Source organism: Mustela putorius, unplaced genomic scaffold (genome assembly GCF_011764305.1).
Source record: "Mustela putorius furo isolate JIRA1106 unplaced genomic scaffold, ASM1176430v1.1 tig00000151_pilon_pilon_pilon, whole genome shotgun sequence".
Classification (NCBI taxonomy): domain Eukaryota; kingdom Metazoa; phylum Chordata; class Mammalia; order Carnivora; family Mustelidae; genus Mustela; species Mustela putorius.
Genome location: NW_025421296.1, coordinates 1276599 through 1299514, shown reverse-complemented (window position 1 = coordinate 1299514; position 22916 = coordinate 1276599). Strand labels below are relative to the sequence as shown.

At 36.6% G+C, this 22916-nt stretch overlaps 1 protein-coding gene across 11 annotated transcripts in view; it reads left to right on the top strand.

Moving 5' to 3' along the window:
- The window catches only part of CSPP1 (centrosome and spindle pole associated protein 1), a 167847-nt gene that overhangs the window by 117181 nt on the left and 27750 nt on the right, over positions 1-22916 (top strand). For all 11 annotated transcript variants that reach the window (XM_045075701.1, XM_045075697.1, XM_045075703.1 and 8 more), the window contains 6 exons: positions 2201-2313; positions 5466-5615; positions 6010-6156; positions 9450-9554; positions 11521-11587; positions 12369-12486. In XM_045075701.1, coding sequence (XP_044931636.1) covers positions 2201-2313; positions 5466-5615; positions 6010-6156; positions 9450-9554; positions 11521-11587; positions 12369-12486 — 700 coding nt within the window. The remainder of the gene's footprint in view (positions 1-2200; positions 2314-5465; positions 5616-6009; positions 6157-9449; positions 9555-11520; positions 11588-12368; positions 12487-22916) is intronic.

The following is a 22916-nucleotide window of genomic DNA, read 5'->3' as shown; positions in this document are numbered from 1 at the left end:
GCTTTCTTTATGACTTGACAGGGAAACTTGTCATCTTTCTTTATCAAGTTTATATGAAAATATGTTACATATTTTAAAATCAAAGGAAATTTAAAAGATATATCTATCACCTTGCACTGTATTTTGATGCCTGTAAAAGTAATCATTTATTTACTACAAATTCTATTTTTGTACTTCCACTAAAGTTTTGATTTTAGACTAGTAAAGAGCTTTACATTAGAAAGTCCTAAAATATCCCTGACTGATCATTTAATCTTCAATTTAAAAAAAAATTTTTTTAACCCATGACTGCCTCTCCAAACAGACACATTTAATAGGCAGATATGATTAGAATCACCAGCCTTTCATCTTTGATGGTAGCACTAATCTCTGTGCTCTTTTTGAACATTTTAGGAGATGTGCTACTTGTGGTTTCCATGGACAACTTTTACCACTGTTGGATCTCTAATTATGAGAAAGTGCTTTCTTACTTTAACCCACAATAGATTTTTACCTAGTGGATTGAGTCTTCATTTTTAGAGCACTAAAATTGAATTTTTAAATTTTTATGTAATTATTAATTTGGCTTCCACTCTTTGTATTAATTCATTGTGCAGTAAAAACACCTTTCATTTTATTGAAGGGAATTTTTATTTCTTTGGATACATCATTATTTTTCTCTTTACTTCTTTCTTCTACTAGTCTGTATTGAGATCCCAGTTCTACGTACTCCTTCTCTAGCCTTTCTTCCACACCTGGTGTTTGTAGTTGTGTCTTCACCCAGAACTTTCTCTATCATGTTAATAATGATTTAGGTATCTAGCTCTGCTTATCAAGCAGAAACTTAACTTTGCTTATCAAACAAAAACACTGGACAAAATCAAGTTTCTGTGACCCTTTCCCAAGAAAATACGCAAGCTGAATGATTATATATCACAGCAGAATTAACTGCCTATTGCCTTTCTGAACAATGCCAGGGTTTTGGTATGTTTACACATACACATACACATGTGCCATTTAATATTTTAAAGGCCTTAGGGAACTTGAATATATCTTAAAATTGAATGTTATAATGTGTGCTTATGTTTTCTCTTCATTAGTCCTGTTTGAGGCCTTTCCTCAAGTTCATTTTTTTCTTTTACTTTATGGTTCTAGGATGCAGAACCATATTTATGAAGCCCATACTAATATGACTTAGTGTTTGCTTATTAAGATGCCTGTATACATTGGGTTAGAGCATGTGTTTCTCTATGATTTTATTTTAGTCATGTATTTTTTAAAAACTGCTTACTTTTGAAAACTTAATTTTGTTTTGCTAATCCACCTTTTCATTATAACGTTTTAAGTATTGAGTTGACTTTCTGCTGATTTATTCAAGTAAGCATTAGTAAACTTAAGCACAAAGGAAAAATAGGCCTAAATGGCAGCTAAACTGCAAACATGAGTAAGAGAAAGAAATGCTTTAGATTGATGGTATAAAGACTAAGTCAGTAACTAAAAAATAATATAAAAAGTTATGTGAGGCTTCCCTGCATTTGAAGAAAGACTCCTGGGGTATCATTATTTTTCAGGTGTCTTTATGAAATCATTTAATCCTTCCCCAGAGTATTATCCTTTTTATAGGAATATATAGCATATTTTTATTGTTCATGTTATATACCATTACTTTGAAATTTTTAAAAAAATTATTGCAGTGATAAAAGAATCATTCTAGTTTGTAAAAAATGTTTTCAGAGCTGGCATTTTAACTATTGTGAACCATAGATGGAAAGACTTGGAATTACTGATTTGTCTTAGAAGACAAAATTTTAAAATATATGTATATGTACTACATTTTAATATATAATTAAGAATATTCTTAAGAAGAGGGTATTTACATAAGAATTTAAATGTACTTTTTTCTTATACAAATTTACTTTAAAGTCTGTCCTGTAGTTAAAGTTGTTTAGGCTATTATCTTTGTTTCCTTGGTATCTTTCAGGTATAGACATAGTAGATTTTTCAACTCTATTTTTGTTTCACCCTTTTTCTTTCTCTCATTAGTTTTCAGCTGGTCTTCAGATTCTAATCTCAGCCTTACTCTTCTGATTTTTGACCTCTCGACTTCCGTAGTTAGCACATATATTCACAATATGGAATTAGTAGCAAAGTTTATTTTTTAACCTTTATATTTTCTAACCATTGAGTAATGGTATGTTTTTTGCAAAATTTCTCTTTCAAGGTTATATGCAAACACAGAGCTCTCCTTTTGCTCGGGGAAATATATTTTGTGAGCCTCCAACTGAACTTCAGATTAAACAGCAAGAATTATACAAGAATTTTCTTCGTTTTCAGGTGAAGTGCTTATTTTATCATGGTTTCAAAGTTTTAGCAAAAATTTTTTTTTAAGATTTTATTTATTTATTTCATAGATCACAAGTAGGCATAGAGACAGGCAGAGAGAGTGGGGGAAGCAGGCTCCCTGCTGAGCAGAGCACCCAATGCAGGGCTCCATCCCAGGACCCTGAGATCATGACCTGAGCTGAGGGCAGAGGCTTAACCCAGTGAGCCACCCAGGTGCCACATTTTGTTAGGATTTAATAAACTAAACTTGCAAAGATTTTATTCACGGGATAAAGAATAAATTCTAAAATATCTCCACAGTTATTTAAGATAATTTAATTTACATCAGATATAGGTAGTATTAAAATGATATTACTTCATTTATATCTGAAAAGGGAATATAGAGACATATTAGGCATGCCAGTTGTCCTACTCCTTTTTAAACTTTATTAAATCATTAATTGTTAAAGAATTCTGACATTTCTAAAACGGAATGAAATCAAATATTCACTTATTAGGCATAGAATGAATATGTCTAGATGCTTAATGGGTTAGTAGAAAATCAGGGTTTTTTTTCCAAATGATTTATTCTTGACTCACTAGAGTTTGTAAATTATTAAAAATCAGAAGTAATCACATTTTGCCATTATTTGCCTCATTTATGTATGTAAGCAAATAGCATTTTAAAAATGGTGGAAATGCCCAAAGGAAGACACTTGAGTATCCAGGGTTTATTAAACAAACAGAATGATTGAATACTCATACTGTGTCTACTTTTGTGCTGAATACTAGGGGTGGAGCCTGAGGTGAAAGAGAAGGACTCCTAATTTTCTTCTCACCTCCATGCCCCTTAACATCCCATTATCAGATTCATCCTATGTCTGGGTGGTCTCCTTTTGATATGATTTCTCATGTTATCTCAAAAACTGGTAGTAACTTTTCTTTTCTACAGAAAATATCCAGATTCCTTAGTCCAATATCAAAGGCTATCCAGTCTAATCCCAACCTCTTAAATTCTCCTTAAAAAGTTCTACTTAAATATGTCAGCTTTCTAATCCTAATTATTGTGGACTCTTCAATAAGGCAGTGATGTAATGGGTATGGGGTGACTGATCTGGCACTAGTGTTTAAGATGTATTTTTGAGGGATTTAAAAAATTGGAAGCAGGGGTATTTTACTAGAGTGGCAACAATGGAAATGGATAGAAAGACCTTTGTAAGGATCAGCAGAATGGATAGAGATATTGAATGCAAGAGAGTGGCGTCAGAAGTCCCTACAGGGGGTGCCTGGGTGGCTCAGGTCACCCCTGGGTGGCTCAGGGGGTGCCTTCAGCTCAGGTCATGATCTTAAGGTCCTAGGATCTAACCCCGCATTGGGCTGAGCAGGAAGCCTGCTTCCCACTCTCTCTCTGCCTCCTTCTCTGCCTACTTGTGATCTCTCTCTATCAAATAAATTAAAAAAAAATCTTAAAAAAAAAAAAAGAAGTCCTACAGTATTGGCCACTCATATAGCTGCTGATTGAGGGTCAGAGAGTCACCTATTGAACTTGAAATGCCCTGTGCTATACTGCCCATAATGACAGCAAGTCAAAATTATGTAACTGCTATTATACTTAACGAGTGTTAGCATGGTTTAGGGTAGAATTAAGGGGGAAAAACAATCTTGGAATTATATAGCCTTTTATTATTTAGAAGGTACGTTTGCATATAATATCTCATTAATCTTCAGGCTCACCGAAGAATGTTTTATTATTTCTGGTTTATGACATGCAACTAAAATCCAGGCTAGGATGCTTACCTCTGGTGGCAGAGCCAGCAAATTGTGAGGCCAGTGCTTGAATCCAGGCCTCCTGACTTTAAGTATCATACCTGTATCATACGCACTTAAATTTTTAGAGGGCTCTAAGAGTCTTTCTCTCTGGAGAAAAGTAGTAGTAGGGGAAGGTTTGACTATGTCAGTTTTTTGACTAAGTTTAACCTTCAGTTCTCCCAGCCTATAAATCCTCAGTGCACCTGCGAATGGATTGCTCTTGAATGGTGGCTTACATATTTTTCTTTTGGCAGCCCCTTAAAACTTTCTCTCACGAGCAAAATCTAACACAAAACTCAAAGAAAATTTAAAATATCTAAATGGTATTTATTATTACTATCAACACTGAAGTGTCAGACAGGAAGTATCCCCAAACTTAAATGTCAAAAGAAATGTTATAAAATGTTCAAATCTGTGTACCAAGATGGAAGCCTTAGCTCCGTGTATGCATAAAAAAGTTATAGTGTTAAAGTTAATGCAGCAGAAGTCCTTATGTGGTTAAAATTTGATAAGTAATGTACCATTTTTAATTACAGCTTTAGACATAATTAACTTTAATCTTTTCAGCTGTAGGATAAAATTTGGTAAAATAGATGCAGGACCCTTGATGCACCTTTGTATTATACAGCTTGAAAACAGCTGACCTAGATGATAGATTTCCTCTTTCTGTTGAACTGCTGTGTAGCATTCTTTTTAAAAGAGATTTTATTTATTTATTTGACAGACAGAGATCACAAGTAGGCTGAGAGGTGGGCAGAGAGAGGAGGAGAAGCAGGCTTCCTGCTGAGTACAGAGCCCGATGTGGGGCTTGATCCCAGAACACTGGGATCATGACCTGAGCCGAAGGCAGAAGCTTAACCCACTGAGCCACCCAGGCGCCCCTGCTGTGTAGCATTTTTGTTGGAATGGCATTTCTGTGGATTTCTTGGGTGTGTGATCCATTTATGGGTGTGACCGGTAATGGATAAGTGACTTTGTAATTGTGAGTGTGTGTGTGTGTGTGTGTGTGTAGTAAGAAGAGGGAACTGAGTGTTAAATATGAGGTTTTGTTGTATAGATCATAAAGCACTCCTTGGAGATATAGATCTTAATAACTCTTTTTACCAGATGACAAAGCTGAGTAAGAATGTCTCCTTAAAGTCACTCAGTGAGTTAAGTATTTTGTGGAGCTGGAATTTTACTCATAACTCAACATTACATAATGTAGCCTCCCTAATAAATATAGGAAACTGAAAAATTTAGGAACTTAAAAATAGGGTATGAATGCTGAATTCATAGGATACTACAAAATATTACATGGTATTCTAACTTTCATTAGTTTCCCAAAGTAGTAACTAGGTTTAATTCTTTATTAGATTGAGGAAAAGAAACAAAGAGAGGAAGCAGAGCGAGAGAGACTGAGAATTGCAGAGGAAAAAGAAGAAAAACGGCTTGCAGAACAGAGAGCGCGAATTCAGCAAGAGTACGAAGAGGAACAGGAAAAAAAAAGGGAGAAAGAGGAAGAGGTGCATTTTTTTCCTACATTGTTTTTCTATTTACCCTGACAGTGAAATTTTTATTTTGTCTTGGAAAGGTATTACAGAGAAGAACAATCCTAGAGTACATTTAGAAAATTTCAGATCATTATCCATTTATTGGATACTATTGTATTGAAGTAAAAACTAAGTTAAGAAAAGAGATAAGTGATGATTTTTTTAAGCCAAAAATTAGTTTAGGCTGACCAGGATGTCATAAAAGATGCCTAAAACTTTATTGTTAAATAGACATCTTCTTTTTGTTAAAAAACACTTTATCATCTGTATCTTCAATTTTATCTCTTTATTTCAAACAAATAAGGCAACAGGTATTTGAATGGACTACAGGATGTATGTTTGGAGTGTTGTATTTTTCTCTTTAAAGCAAAGGCTAAAAAATGAAGAGCTTATTCGGTTAGCTGAAGAAAGACGAAAAGAAGCAGAAAGGAAGAAGAAAGAAGAGGAAGAAAAACATAATCTGCAGCTTCAACACTACTATGCAAGAGAAGATATAATCGGGGAAGAAACAAAGGTAAGTTTCAGACAAAAATGTCAATTAAACCTGTAGTTTAAACCACTTTCACTGTGGCCTTAGCAAAAGAGAGAGTGGAGGAGTTGCTTTTTTCCCCTCCCTTCCATCATGCTACTTCATCTCAGTACAGCGCACTGAACTTCCTATATAGGTCATGCCATTGCTTTGCTGCTTTTTGTCCCCCAGTGAATATAAGGGGTTTATTTACCTTAGTCAGTCTTGTTCCCATGGTCTATGGAGTAGCACCCAGCCAGCTATTCGTGAGAAGAGTTAGGTGCAGAAATGGAAAGTGTCTGGAAAGTTTTGTAGCAATTTGTCAAAGTAATTTTATGTCTGTTGGATCTCTAAGAAAGTTGGACTTGAATTGTGTAATGTCATTTTAAAACTTTTTAATGTATTTGGTATTTCATTTTTACTGTTTTACACTTTTATCCTTGATGGATTGGAAATTTAAAAAGAAACTGCTGGGTCACAGTCGACTGGTTTGAAGTCAGTATCTGAGACTGGTTGATATTCACCATTACATGTGTGGTCAAAGTTATCAGAGGTTTTCTCTCTAGGAAGATACTTGGCCCCTATGAAGCTCCAGTTTACACCCTTGGTCATTTTTCAAAGCTGTATTTCAAAAAATTTTATATGCATAAGTATCCCTGGGGATTTGTTAAAAATGTATCTTGAGGTCTTACATACAAAGTGTCCGGTTTTAATAAATCTGAGGGTAGTCCAGGAATCTGCATTTTACAGGCATTCTTGGGGGTTCCGATGTAGTTGGCCTGTGGACCACATCTTGAAAAACTCTGTATGTGCTGTAGGTTTAGCCCAATTTAATTACAAACTGAGGGTTGCTGGGGGGAGGGGGATTGGGAGAAGGGGGTGGGATTATGGACATTGGGGAGGGTGTGTGCTTTGGTGAGTGCTGTGAAGTGTGTAAACCTGGTGATTCACAGACCTGTACCCCTGGGGATAAAAATATATGTTTTTAAAAAATTAAAAATTAAAAAAAAAATAAAAAATAAAATCTTAAAAAAAAAAAAAAAAAAGCTTTAGGGCACCTGGGTAGCTCAGTGGGTTAAAGCCTCTGCCTTTGGCTCAGGTCATAATCCCAGGGTCCTGGGATCGAGCCCCGCATCGGGCTTCTGCTCAGTGGAGAGCCTGCTTCTCCCCACTCTCTGTCTACCTCTCTGCCTACTTGTGATTTCTGTCTGTCAAATGAATGAATAAAATCTTAAAACAAAAAAAAAACTAGCCATTATTATTATTATTATGTTTCATCCAGTAGTGCCTAAAACATGTTGCTGTTTAACAATAAACTGTTTTATTGTTGCTTTTAATAAAGGCCATATCATTGTATATATTAAAAAAAAAAGAAAATGGTTTTCAAAAACTTAGATTTATACGGACATTATTTCTTCTAAGCAGCATTCACAAAAAGACTACTTTTAACCAGTGGGCTCATCTAGTGTACTTATGATGTAGTTTGGTATACTACAGACAACGTGAGCCATTTTTGATGGGTTCAGATACACTAACTGATTTCTCACCTCAGGATTTTATGGTGATAGAAGTAAGTGTTTGCAGTTAGAATCTGCTGAAACATTATTTGAGAGAAAATTTATAAGTAACACCTGTGTTTTTTGTTTGTTTTATTTATTTTCAGTGTTCTAGTAATGTTAGGCAATACCATTTATTCTTAAAGTTGGATATATATTTATTCTACCTTTTAAAACATTATTGAAATATCATGCCTTCATTTTTTAAATTAATAGCATTTATATTTTTTAGAACCATGTTAGGCTTATAGCGGAGTTGAATGGAAAACACAGAGAATATTTTCTTGTAAAATTATTTAAAAATAAAAGATAATTGTTAGTTTTCCAGTTATGTTCCTGCCAATTTCTTATTATGTTTAAGAGAAAATGCTTTCCTTAGGAAAATACAGTTTTATGAATGTTCTAGTTCAGTTGTGAAGTACCATAGTTTTAAACCAGTTTTATTCCCTTTAATGTATTTTGCTCTCAGTTATGAAGTTATCATTACTAGCTGTAATTTTTCTTTTATTCATTTATGCCTGATATATTTTTGTCCATTTTCTTAGTTTTTACCTTTGTGTCACCATTTACTTTTTATTTAGCTTGTATATTTTGTTTGTTAAATTTGGTTTTATGTGTTTTTTTTTTAATTCAGTTTTTTATCCTAATCAGAGAATTATCTTTTGAGCAGTGATACCTAAATCCATCAATCCATCTGTTTTTATCATACCCAATATATTGATCATATTAATTGAATTTCTGACTTTTTTTGTTCTTTTATGCTTCCTTGATGGTTATTTGTTTTCTCACTATGTGGAGCATGCTTTGTTTGCTTCATCCTCTGTGGTCTTTTAGAAGGTTTCTTTTGTTTTTATAATTGTGCTTGTGGGCATCTAGTGGTCTTAAGAAAAAAGAAAATCTATTTTTAACTTTGTCAAAGTCACCAGTGAAAGTGATATTTGATTTTGTACCATGCAAAATGAACAGTTCAACATCCATACATATAGTCTGGGCTGGGTGTTTTTTGTTTTGTTTTTGTTTTTTAACCAGATAATTATTATTGGATTTTGTTGGGAAGTTTTATGTTCTCTGCATTTTGATTTTATGTGAAGTTGGGAGCTGTTAACTTGATTATGCCGTAAACTGAAACCCTCTTTTATTTCTTATGGAGACATAGAATGCTGTTGTGATCTGGAAAATTCCCTCATTGTGATGCTTTTGGTGACAAGGGATCTAGGTTTTATAGGTTGATTTATATTATTTTCCAGAAAATAGTTTTTGTGTTTTGTATTGTCCTGTTTCTTTTTATTATTAAGACAAGTGTTTTTCTTAGTTCTATTTTTTGTTTTTGTTGTTTTCCTAATACTTGGTATGCTGTTGCTTTACTTATGTTTGTTGAATTTTTTTGTTCTCATCTGAGAGTCCTTTTGTTTTAAAATCTAAATCAATTTATGTTTATCATAGCTGATGTTTTCGATCTTACATAATTGAATTTCTGACTTTGTTTTGGTAAAAAGTATTTTATTAAATAAAAACAATAGCATTCTGAACTCCCTAAATGGTGTTATTAACTATTAGGAGTGTTTGTGTACACAGACACACATATATGTATACATACATGTATGTGTGTATGTGTATATGCATACTTATGTTGGTGTGTGTGTATATATATACATATTTGTTTATATATGCGTGTGTGTGTGTATAAATATACACACATATATATGTATATACATATATATACGTATAATTTTTTTCCTCCAGCGCTTGAGACAGCCTTCTCCTGTAGTTCCTGCTCTTCAGAACAAAATTGCAAGCAGACTTCAAAGACCTCCTTCAGTTGACAGCATTATAAGTTCCTTTATTCAGGTATATATTTTTTCTTTTGATTTGTTAATCTTAGCTAAGTTATTTCCGATGATGGGAATTGAATGAGATTTTTTTTTTATTCATCATATTTAGCTATGTTATAGTTTTTCAATTCTGAAATATAGACAGTGTTTGCATTTATTTGTTGTATCAGCTGTAACTGATAATGCTTGGTGTCATAAAGTTTAAATTCTTTTGACAGAGTATAATTTAGCAAATGGTTTTTGTCCAACCCTCTCAAGGCCTTTTCTTTGGTAATATATTATCTGGCTAGCTGTAGTTATGCTAATGAAGTCCCTTAAACTTTTGACTGAGCTGTGATCAAAAGAGAGCTAGGAGAATGTTCCAGAAGAGTTGATCCTTGAGTTGACTCTTGAAGAATGAGTAGGAAGTTGCCATAATGAGGAGGAATCAAAATCATGGAAGTGTAAACCATATGACACAAATGGAGAAGAATACACCATGGTTTGGGCTGGCCTCAGAAGGCCTGACCAGGGCGTCAACAGAGTTAGACGTCAAACCATAAGTAGGATGTTGTAGGGAGTTTGGCTTTATTCCCATAAATGAGTGAATACCAAATGGACTAATTACCAGAATAGACAAAGCAAATGTTAGAACATTGTCCTGAATCCCACCCTCTGAGATTCTGATTTAATAGGAGTGTGGTAGATAATGAATGGGGATGCTTTGTAATACTTTAAGTAGGAGAATGACATGTCATAAGTTGGAGAATGGCCATATTTGTTTTATATAACGTTCTCTCAGGCACTGGTGTGAAGATGTATTTTAGAGGTTGGGTAAGACCGTAAACATGGGGAGAAGTTACAGTGGTTTTGCAGGAGTCCAGTTGTGAGACTTTTAGGACTCAAAGCCAGTGACACTAAGAACTGAGATTGGGTGAAAATTTTAAGACATATTTAAGAGACACAAGTACTGGCATTTACAGACTATGTTTATGGGGGTAAGTGTCAGTGACAATTTTCAAGTTTCTTGTTAGATTTATATAGAGTGGGTGGTTGAAGATACAGTTTGTGGCTAAGGAAGGAGCTCTCGACTGGTTTTGTAGATTTGGAAGCCACTAACATATTTCCTTGTCATATTAGTACAGTTGTCTCGGATGAATTTGGGGGAAGTAAAAAGAGCTGAGATTGGAATACCAGGGAATTAAAAATTTAAGAAGCAGAGAAAGGAAATAAAGATAGAGAACGTGACAGAGAATGGCAATATCAGTTGCTACTGGCCAAGTAAAATAAGGGTGTAAAATGCCCATTGAATGTGTTATTTGGGGATCACCTGCTGACTTTGGTAAGAGCTGTGTTAGTGGAGTGATAGGGTAGAAGCAAAGGTAGTAGCTGTGTGGTGAGAAGTGAATGGGCATGAGAAAGTAGACACCGTGTTGCATCTATTCTTGAAAGGATGGCTGTGGAGGGAAGTAGAGAAGGGATAGTAGATGATGATGAAGGAGGAGGTAAGAATCTTTTTTTTTTTTAAGGATTTTTTTTTTTTTAAGATTTTATTTATTTGAAAGAGAAAAAGAGAGAGAGAGAGAGAGAACATAAGAAGTGGAGGGTCAGAGCAGACTCCCTGTGGAGCAGGGAGCCCGATGTGGGGCTTAATCCCAGCATTCCAGGATCATGACCTGAGCCAAAGGCAGTCATTTAACCAACTGAGCCACCCAGGCACACAAGAAGGAAGAGACTTTTAAGCATAAGCTGAGAAAATAGAGTGATTGGAGGAGGTCGGAGTCACTTACTAGATACAGAGGACAGGTGACAGGATTGTATTTGGATGAAGCAAGGACACTTCCGTTGTGACGGGAAAGAAAAACACATGTTAGGTAAGTGTATAGGTTGGATAGGGGGAAATCTGGTTCCTTTTACGTATAGTTCCTTCAAAAAATTTTTCTTTTCAAGCTTCTGAATAGGGAAGACATACTGAATGTATCTTTGTTATGATTGTTAAACAGGAAAGTTCCATATCCAGGGCACAGTCTCCTCCGGTACCTGCCAGGAGAAACCAGCTCCGTGCAGAAGGTAGAGTTAACTATTAAGTCTGTAACTTGTAATATTTCTCTTTTAAGCTTTTTATTGAAATAATTAAAGACTCACAGAATGTTGCAGAAGAGCATAGTGAAGTCCTGTGTACCTTCCTGCAGCTTCCCTCAGTGGTACTATCTTATATAGAACAGTAACCAGGAACTTGGCTTGGTTGGTATGCTCTACAGACCTCCATCAGGTCTCACAGTTTTAACACAAAGTAATTGGTGTGTGTTTGTGTTTGTGTGTGGTTCTGTGCGTTTGTATTATGTATAATTTGTATAACTACTGCACAATCAAGGTATAGAACTGTGGCATCAGGGGTGCCTGGTGGCTCAGTGATTAAGTGTCTGCCTTTGACTCAGATCACGATCCTGGGGTCCTGGGATTGAGACCCACATCAGGCTCCCTGCCTCTCCCCTCTTCTTATATTCTCTCTCTCTCTTTCTCTAATAAAATCTTTAAAAAAAAAACAAACCGAACAAGAAGAACTGCGGCATCACCGCAAAGTAACTCTCTTATGTTGTGCTGCTTCTTTATAGTTGCTCTCTCCCCAGCCCAAGATATTTCTAAAGTCTGGCAGTTCCTGTATTTTCAGAAATGTGTGTATCTTATGGGTATTCATAAATATGATCTGTATTTATAAAACATTAAAAATGACTTTCATAAAATTTTGTCTCTAAGCATTTTAGTTTTGTGTAAGTGTGGTTATGTTTTAATGTTTAATCTTCTGTGATTATGCCTGTTTTAATTTTTACTTGTTAATGTGAATTTGCAGAGGAGAAAAAAAATGTAATTATGGAGTTATCAGAAATGAGAAAACAGCTTCGTAGTGAAGAACGGCGTCTACAAGGGCGGTTGCTACACATTGACAGTGATGATGAAATTCATATAAGGCAAGTTTCAACTCGAGTTTTTTGTTTCTTCTTGTGTTTTGTTGTTCTTGTCTTCAGGAAAAGGAGTTCCACATAAATCAGAACCTATCCAGTAATTCTACAGTTTTGGACCAGGATTATTTCTTTATTTTAAAATCGCATATATTAGAATGGATAAGTAGCATGCTTAAGAAAAGTTTTTAACAGATTGTTGGTGAAATTGTAATACTGAAATAGCCTTTTCCCTGAAAAGAAATATAGCTAAATAATTATATCCTAGTGGAGGGACTCAGTGCAACCAATCTAAAACAGTATATGATTTATTAAGTCTATTTTTGTTTGTAACATGTGATAGGTTTCCTTTTTCTTTTTTCCTTTTTTGGCAAAGTGGCTTTTTCTTTAACCAATATGCTTTTACTTTTTTTTTCATGTAAATTCAATTAATTATCATATAATGTATTATTAGGTTCAGAAGTAGAGGTCAGTGTTTCATTAGTCTTATGTAATTCCCATGTTCATTACTTCACTTGCCCTCCTTAACGTCCATCACCAGTTTACCCTAACCCCCAACCCCTCTCCCCCCAGCAATGCCCAGTTTGTTTCATATGATTAAGAGTCTCTTAGGGTTTCTGTCTCTCTCTGAAATTTTCTTATTTTATTTTTTACCCTCCTCCCGTAAGATCTTCTGTTTTGTTTTATAAATTCTGCATATGATTGAGATCATATGGCAGTTGTCTTTCTCTGATTGATTTATTTCACTTAGCTTAGATTTATTTCACTCCAGTTTGATCCTTGTCATTACAAATGGCAATTTCATGGTTGAGTAGTATTCCATTATATGTTTATATCACATCTTCTTTATCCATTCATCTCTCAGTGGTCATCTGGGCTCTTTCCATAGTTTGGCCATTATAGACATTGCTGCTATGAACATTGGGGTGCAGGTGCCCCTTTGGATCACTACGTTTATATCTTTGGGGTAAATCTCTAGTACTGTAATTGCTGGGTCGTAGGATAGCTCTATTTTTAACTTCTTGAGGAAGCTCCATACTGTTTTCCAGAGTGGCTGCACCAGTTTGCATTCCCACTAACAGGGTAAGAGGGTTCCCCTTTGTCCCACATCCTCAGCAACATCTGTCTTTTCCTGACTTGCTGATTTTAGCTATTCTGACTGATGTGAGGTGGTATCTCATTGTGGTTTGGAATTGGATTTCCCTGATGCCGAGTGATATGGAGCATTTTTTCATGTATCTGTTGGCCATTTGTATGTCTTCTTTGGAAAAATGGCTTTCATGTCTTCTGCCCATTTCTTGATTAGATTATTTGTTCTTTGGGTGTTCGGTCTGATAAGTTCTTTATAGATTTTGTGATGCAAGCCCTTTATCTGATAAGACATTTGGAAATATCTTCTCCCATTCTGTTGGTTGTCCTTTGGTTTTGTCAGCTGTTTCCTTTGTTGTGCAAAAGCTTTTGATCTTGATCAAGACCCAGTAGTTAATTTTTCCCTTTGTTTCTCTTGCCTTTGGGGAAGTGTCTAGCAAGAAGTTGCTGTGGCTGAGGTTACAGAATTGGCTGCCTGGATTTAGGATTTTGAAGGATTCCTGTATCACTTTCAGGTCTTTCATCCATTTTGATTCTATTTTTGTGTATGGTGTAAGGATATATGATCCACTGTCAGTCTTTTGCATGTGGCTGTCCAATTTTCACAGCACTCTTCAGTTGTTGAAGAGACTGTCTTTTTTCCACTGGATATTATTTCCTGCCTTATTCAAGATTAGCTGACCAGAGTGTTGAGGGTCCATTTGTGGTTTCTCTCTACTGTTCCATTGATCTATGTGTCTGTGTTGTGCCAGTATCATACTTTCTTGATAATTAGAATTTTGTAATAGAGCTTGAGGTCCAGGATTGTGATGCCATCAGCTTTGGTTTTCTTTTTCAATATTCCTTTGGCTATTTGGTGTCTTTTCTGGTTCCACACAAATTTGAGGATTATTGTTCCTGCTCTGTGCAAATAGTTGATTGTATATTGGTAGGGATTGCATTGAATGTGTAGATTGCTTGAGGTAGCATAGACATTTTAATAATATATGTTCTCCCAGTCCATGAGCATAGAACATTTTCCCATTTCTTTATGTCTGCCTCAGTTTCCTTCATGAGTGTTCTGTAGTTTCTGTAGTATAGATCCTTTGCTTCTTGGGTTAGACTTATTCCTAGGTATCTTAGGGGTTTTGGTGCAATTGTAAATGGAATAGACTACTTCTTTTTATTCTGTCTATTTTTTGTGTATAGAGATGCAGTTGATTTCTGTGTATGATATTATAGCCTGCCACTTTGCTGAATTCTTGTATGAGTTCTAGCAATTTGGGGATGGAATCTTTTGGGTTTTCCACATAGAGTATCTTCTTTACCAATTTGGATGCCTTTTATTTCTTTTTGTTGTCTGACTGGTGAGGCTAGGACTTCTAGTACTGTGTTGAACAACAGTAGTCACAGTAGACATCCCTGCCGTGTTCCTGACCTTAGAGGAGAAGCTCTCAGTTTTTCCCCACTGAGAATGATATTCACTGTGAGCTTTTCATATATGGCTTTTATGATGTTGAGATATGTTCCCTTTATCCCTGCACTGTGAAGAGTTTAATCAAGGAAGGATGCTGTACTTTGTCAAATGCTTTATCTGCATCTATCAAGAGGATCATATGGTTCTTGTCCTTTCTTTTATTAATGTAGTGTATCAATCACATTGATTGATTTGCAGAGGTTGAACCACCCTTGCAGCCCAGGAAAAAATCCCACTTGGTCGTGGTGTATAATCCTTTTAATATACTGTTGGAGTCTATTGGCTATGGTCTTTCAGTTTTACTTTTGGATCCTACTGGCTAGTATCTTGGTGAGAATTTTGGCATCCATGTTCATCAGGGATCTTCTTGGTCTGTAATTCTCCTTTTTGGTAGGGTCTTTGTCTGCTTTTGGGATCAAGGTAATGCAGGCTTCATAGAAAGGGTTTGGAAGTTTTCCTTCCATTTTTATTTTTTGAAACAGCTTCAGAAGAACAGGTATTAATTCTTATTTAAATATTTGATAGAATTCCCCTGGGAGGTCATCTGGCCCTGGGCTCTTGTTTCTTGGGAGATTTTTGATTACTGCTTCAATTTCCTTGCTGGTTATGGGTCTGTTCAGGTTTTTTCTTTCTTCGTGATTGTTTTGGTAGTTTATAAGTCCCTAGGAATGCATTTATTTCTTCCAGATTGCCTCATTTGTTAGCATATAGTTGCTCATAATATGTTCTTAAAACTATTTCTATGGTGTTGGTCATGATTTCTCATCTTTCACTCATGATTTTATTAATTTGATTCCTTTCTCATTTCTTTTTGATAAATCTGGCCAGGGGTTTATCAATCTTATTAATTCTTTCAAAGAACCAGCTCCTAGTTTCGTTGATTTGTACTACTGTTCTTTTGGTTTCTATTTCATTGATTTCTGCTCTGATCTTTTATTAAATTTCTCTTCTCCAGCTGGGGTTAGGCTGTATTTGCTGTCCTTTACCAGCTCCTATAGATATAAGGTCAGGTTGAGTATTTGAAACCTTTCTTATTTCTTGAGAAAGGCTCATACTGCTGTATCCTTCCCTCTTAGGACCCCCTTTGCTGCAGCCCAAAGGTTTTGAACAGCTGTGTTTTCATTTCCATTTGTTTCCATGAATTTTTAAAATTCTTCTTTAATTTCCTGGTTGACTCATTCATTCTTTAGTATGATGCTCTTTAGCCTCCATGTATTTGAGTTCTTTCCAACTTTCCTCTTGTGGTTGAGTTCTAGTTTCAAAACATTGTGGTCTGAAAATATGCAGGGGGTGCGCCTGGGTGGCTCAGTGGGTTAAGCCTTTGCCTTTGGCTCAGGTCTTGATCTCAGGGTCCTGGGATCAAACCCTGCATTGAGCTCTCTGCTCTGCGGGGAGCCTGCTTCCCCCCTCTCTCTCTGCCTTCAGCTCTGCCTACCTGATGCCTCTCTCTCTGTCAAATAAATAAATAAAATCTTAAAAAAAAAAAAAAGAAAATATACAGGGAATGATCCCCATCTTTTGGTACCAGTTGAGACCTGATTTGAGACCCAGGATGTGATCTCTTCTGGAGATGTTCCATGTGCACTGGAGAAGAATGTGTATTCTGTTGCTTTAGGATGGAGTGCCCTGAAGAAAGGCACTGTGATGGACTGTGAAGTCCATCCGGACTAGTGTGTCATTCAATAGCCCTTGTTTCCCTGTTGATCTTCTGCTTCGATGATCTGTCCAATTCAGTTCCTGGGGTGTTAAAGTCCCCTACTATTATTGATGTGCTTCTTTGATTTAGTTATTAATTGGCTTGTAATTTTGGCTGCTCCCATGTTAGGGGCATAAGTATTTACAACTATTAGATCTTCTTGTTGGATATACACTTTAATTATGATACAGTATCCTTCCTCATCCCGTATTACAGTCTTTGGTTTAAAATCTAATTTGTCTGATACAAGAATTGTTAACCCAGCTTTCTTTTGATGTCCATTAACATGATTAATGGTTTTCCACCCCCTCACTTTCAATCTGGAGGTGTCTTTCAGTCCAAACTGAGTCTCTTGCAGACAGTTGTATGGATGGGTCTTGCTTTTTTATTCAATTTGATACCCTGTGTCTTTTGGGGGCATTTGGCCCATTTACATTCAGAGTAACTATTGAAAGATATGAACTTAGTGCCATTATATTACCTGTAAAGTCACTGTTTCTGTATATATTGTCTCAATTCCTTTCTGGTCTATGTTACTTTTGGGCTCTTTCTTTCTTTCTTTTTAATATTTCTTCCAGGGCTGGTTTAGTGATCACAAATTCTTACAGTTTCCATTTGTCCTTGAAGCATTTTTATGCTTTCTTCAGTTTTGAATGAGAGCCTTGCTGGATAAAGTATTTTTGGTTGCATATTTTTCGCATTTAGCACCCAGAATATATCATGCCAGTCCTTTCTGGCCTGCCAGGTCTCTGTGGATAGGTCTCCTGCCAGTCTAATGTTTCTATCCTTGTAGGGACCTCTTGTACTAAGCTGCTTTCAGGAATTTCTCCCTGTGTCTGAGATTAGCAAGTTTCACTATTATATGTCAAGGTGCTGACCTATTATACCCGATTTTGAGAGGTGTTCTCTGTGCATCCTGGACTTGAATGCCTATTTCCTTTCCCAGATTAGGGAAGTTTTTGCTATAATTTGCTCCAGTACACATTGTGCCCTACTCCCTTTCCTCTACTGGGATCCCATTCTAACATTGTTTTGGTTTATGGTATCACTTACCTCTTGAATTCTCCCCTTTATAGCCAGTTGTTGTTTATGTCTTTTTTTCTCAGCTTCTTTATTCTCCATCATTTTATCTTCTGTATCACTAATTCACTCTTTTGCCTCATTATTGTGACAGAGCCTCCATTTTTTAAAAAGATTTTTATTTATTTATTTAACAGACAGAGATCACTAGTAGGCAGAGAGGCAGGCAGAGAGAGAGAGGAGGAAGCAGGCTCCCTGCTGAGCAGAGAGCTTGATGTGGGGCTCAATCCCAGGACCCTGAGATCATGACCTGAGCCAAAGGCAGAGGCTTTAACCCGCTGAGCCACCCAGGCGCCCTAGAACCTCCATTTTTATTGCATTTCATTAATAGCCTTTTTTTATCTAGTTCTTTTATTTTTTCCAGGATAGGCTTCTGTAATGTCTTCTATACTTTTTACAAGCCTAGCTAGTGCTTTTATAATCATTATTCTGAATTCTAGTTCTGACCTTTTATTCACGTCCATACTAATTAGGTCTCTGGCCTTGATAACTGCCTCTTGTTCTCTTTTTTGAGGTGAGTATTTTTTTTAATTTTTTATTTTTCATAAACATATATTTTTATCCCCAGGGGTACAGGTCTGTGAATCGCCAGGTTTACACACTTCACAGCACTCACCATAGCACATACCCTCCCCAGTGTCCAAAACCCCACCCCCCTCTCCTAACACCCCTCCCGCCAGCAACCCTCAGTTTGTTTTGTAAGATTAAGAGTCACTTATGTTTTGTCTCCCTCCCGATACCATCTTGTTTCATTTATTCTTTTCCTATGCCCCAAACCTCCCATGTTGCATCACCACTTCCTCATATCAGGGAGATCATATGATAGTTGTCTTTCTCTGATTGACTTATTTTGCTAAGCGTGATACCCTCTAGTTCTATCCACGTCATCGCAAATGGCAAGATTTCATTTCTTTTGATGGCTGCATAGTATTCCATTGTGTATATATACCACATCTTCTTGATCCATTCATCTGTTGATGGACATCTAGGTTCTTTCCATGGTTTGGCTATTGTAGACATTGCTGCTATAAACATTCGGGTGCATATGCTCCTTCGGATCACTACATTTGTATCTTTAGGGTAAATACCCAGTTGTGCAGTGGCTGGGTCATAAGGTAGCCCAATTTTCAACGTTTTAAGGAACCTCCATGCTATTTTCCAGAGTGGTTGCACCACCTTGTGTTCCCACCAACAGTGTAGGAGGGTTCCCCTTTCTCCACATCCTCGCCAGCATCTGTCATTTCCTGACTTGTTAATTTTAGCCATTCTGACTGGTGTGAGGTGATATCTCATTGTGGTTTTGATTTGTATTTCCCTGATGCCGAGTGATGTGGAGCACTTTTTCATGTGTCTATTGGCAATCTGGATGTCTTCTTTGCAGAAGTGTCTGTTCATGTCCTCTGCCCATTTCTTGATTGGATTATTTGTTCTTTGGGTGTTGAGTTTGCTAAGTTCTTTATAGATTTTGGACACTAGCCCTTTATCTGATCTGTCATTTGCAAATATCTTCTCCCATTCTGTCAGTTGTCTTTTGGTTTTGTTAACTGTTTCCTTTGCTGTGCAAAAACTTTTGATCTTGATAAAATCCCAATAGTTCATTTTTGCCCCCGCTTCCCTTGCCTTTGGTGATGTTCCTAGGAAGATGTTGCTGCAGCTGAGGTCGAAGAGGTTGCTGCCTGTGTTCTCCTAAAGGATTTTGATGGAGTCCTTTCTCACACTGAGGTCTTTCATCCATTTTGAGTCTATTTTTGTGTGTGGTATAAAGAAATGGTCCAATTTCATTTTTCTGCATGTGGCTGTCCAGTTGTCCCAACACCATTTGTTGAAGAGGCTGTCTTATTTCCATTGGACATTCTTTCCTGCTTTGTCGAAGATTAGTTGACCATAGAGTTGAGGGTCTATTTCTGGGCTTTCTATTCTGTTCCATTGATCTATGTGTCTGTTTTTATGCCAGTACCATGCTGTCTTGGTGATGACAGCTTTGTAAGAGAGCTTGAAGTCCAGAATTGTGATGTCACTAACTTTAGCTTTCTTTTTCAATATTCCTTTTGCTATTCAAGGTCTTTTCTGGTTCCATATAAATTTTAGGATTGTTTGTTCCATTTTTTTAAAAAAGATGGATGGTACTTTGATAGGTATTGCATTAAATGTGTAGATTGCTTTAGGTAGCATAGACATTTTCACAATATTTATTCTTCCAATCCAGGAGCGTGGAACATTTTTCCATTTCTTTGTATCTACCTCCATTTCTTTCATGAGTACTTTATAGTTTTCTGAATATAGAGTCTTTGCCTCTTTGGTTAGGTTTATTCCTAGGTATCTTATGGTTTTGGGTGCAATTGTAAATGGGATTGACTCCTTACTTTCTTCTGTCTTGTTGTCAGTATAGAGAAATGTGACTGATTTCTGTGCATTAATTATATATCCTGACACTTGACTGAATTCCTGTACAAGTTCTAGCAGTTTTGGAGTGGAGTCTTTTGGGTTTTCCACATATAGTATCATATGATCTGCGAAGACTGCTAGTTTGACTTCTTCTTTGCTGATTTGGATGGCTTTAATTTCCTTTTGTTGTCTGATTGCTGAGGCTAGGACTTCTAGTACTATGTTGAATAGCAGTGGTGATAATGGACATCCCTGCCGTGTTCCTGACCTTAGCGGGAAAGCTTTCAGTTTTTCTCCATTGAGAATGATATTTGTGGTGGGTTTTTCATAGATTGCTTTGATAATATTGAGGTATGTGCCCTCTATCCCTACACTTTGAAGAGTTTTGATCAGAAAGGGATGTTGTACTTTGTCAAATGCTTTTTTCAGCATCTATGAGAGTATCATATGGTTCTTGTTTTTTCTTTTATTGATATGTTGTATCACATTGATTGATTTGCGGATGTTGAACCAACCTTGCAGCCCTGGAATAAATCCCACTTGGTCGTGGTGAATAATCCTTTTGATGTGCCGTTGAATCCTATTGGCTAGTATTTTAGTGAGAATTTTCGCATCTGTGTTCATCAAGGATATTGGTCTCTAGTTCTCTTTTTTGATTGGATCCTTGTCTGGATTGGGGTCAAAGTGATGCTGGCCTCATAAAATGAGTTTGGAAGTTTTCATTCCATTTCTATTTTTTGGAACAGTTTCAGGAGAATAGGAATTAGTTCTTCTTTAAATGTTTGGTAGAATTCCTCCGGAAAGCCGTCTGGCCCTGGGCTTTTGTTTGCTTGGAGATTTTTGATGACTTTTTTCAATCTCTTTACTGGTTATGGATCTGTTCAGGCTTTCTATTTCTTTCTGGTTCAGTTGTGGTAGTTTACATGTCTCTAGGAATGCATCCATTTCTTCCAGATTGTCAAATTTGTGGCGTACAGTTGCTCATAGTGTGTTCTTATAATTGTCTGTATTTCTTTGGTGTTGGTTGTGATCTCTCCTCTTTCATTCATGATTTTATTTATTTGGGTCCTTTCTCTTTTCTTTTTGATAAGTCTGGCCAGGGGTTTATCAATTTTATTAATTCTTTCAAAGAACCAGCTTCTAGTTTCGTTGATTTGCTCTACTGTTTTTTTGGTTTCTATTTCATTAATTTCTGCTCTGATCTTTATGATTTCTCTTCTCCTGCTGGGCTTAGGGTTTCTTTCTTGTTCTTTCTCCAGCTCCTTTAGGTGTAGGGTTAGGTTGTGTACTTGAGACCTTTCTTGTTTCTTGAGAACGTCTTGTACCGCTATATATTTTCCTCTCAGGACTGCCTTTATTGTGTCCCACAGATTTTGAATCGTTGTGTTTCCATTATCATTTGTTTCCATGAATTTTTTCAATTCTTCTTTAATTTCCTGGTTGACCATTCATTCTTTAGAAGGATGCTGTTTAGTCTCCATGTATTTGGGTTCTTTCCAAATTTGCTCTTGTGATTGAGTTCTAGCTTCAGAGCATTGTGGTCTGAAAATATGCAGGGAATGATCCCAATCTTTTTTTTTTTTTTTTAAAGATTTTATTTATTTATTTGACAGACAGAGATCACAAGTAGGCAGAGAGGCAGGCAGAGAGAGAGAAAGATAGATAGGGAAGCAGGCTTCCTGCGGAGCAGGGAGCCCGATGCGGGGCTCAATCCCAGGACCCTGAGATCATGACCCGAGCCGAAGGCAGCAGCCCAAACCACTGAGCCACCCAGGCGCCCCAATCCCAATCTTTTGATACCGGTTGAGACCTGATTTAGGACCGAGGATCTGATCTATTCTGGAGAATGTTCCATGTGCACTAGAGAAGAATGTGTATTCTGTTGCTTTGGGATGAAATGTTCTGAATATATCTGTGATGTCCATCTGGTCCAGTGTGTCATTTAAGGCCTTGATTTCCTTGTTGATCTTTTGCTTGGATGATCTGTCTATTTCAGTAAGGGGAGTGTTAAAGTCCCCTACTATTATTGTATTATTGTTGATGTGTTTCTTTGATTTTGTTATTAATTGGTTTATATAGTTCGCTGCTCCCACGTTGGGTGCATAGATATTTAAAGTTGTTAGATCTTCTTGTAGGACAGATCCCTTGAGTATGATATAGTGTCCTTCCTCATCTCTTATTATATTTTGGCTTAAAATCTAATTGATCTGATATAAGGATTTCCACACCTGCTTTCTTCTGATGTCCATTAGCATGGTAAATTCTTTTCAACCCCCTCACTTTAATTTTTTTAATTTTTTTTTTAAAAATTTTATTTATTTGACAGACAGAGATCACAAGTAGGCAGAGAGGCAGGCAGATAGAGAGTGAGAGAAGGAAGGAGGCTCCCTGCTGAGCAGAGAGCCCGATGTGGGACTCGATCCCAGGACCCTGAGATCATGACCTGAGCCGAAGGCAGCGGCTTAACCCACTGAGCCACCCAGGCGCCCTCAACCCCCTCACTTTAAATCTGGAGGTCTGTTCACTTTAAAATGAGTTTCTTGGAGGCAACATATAGATAGGATTTGTTTTTTTATCCATTCTGATACCCTGTGCCTTTTGATTGGGGCATTTAGCCCATTAACATTCAGGGTAACTATTGAGAAATATGAATTTAGTGCCATTGTATTGCCTGTCAGGTGACTGTTACTGTATATTGTCTCAGTTCCTTTCTGATCTACCACTTTTAGGTTC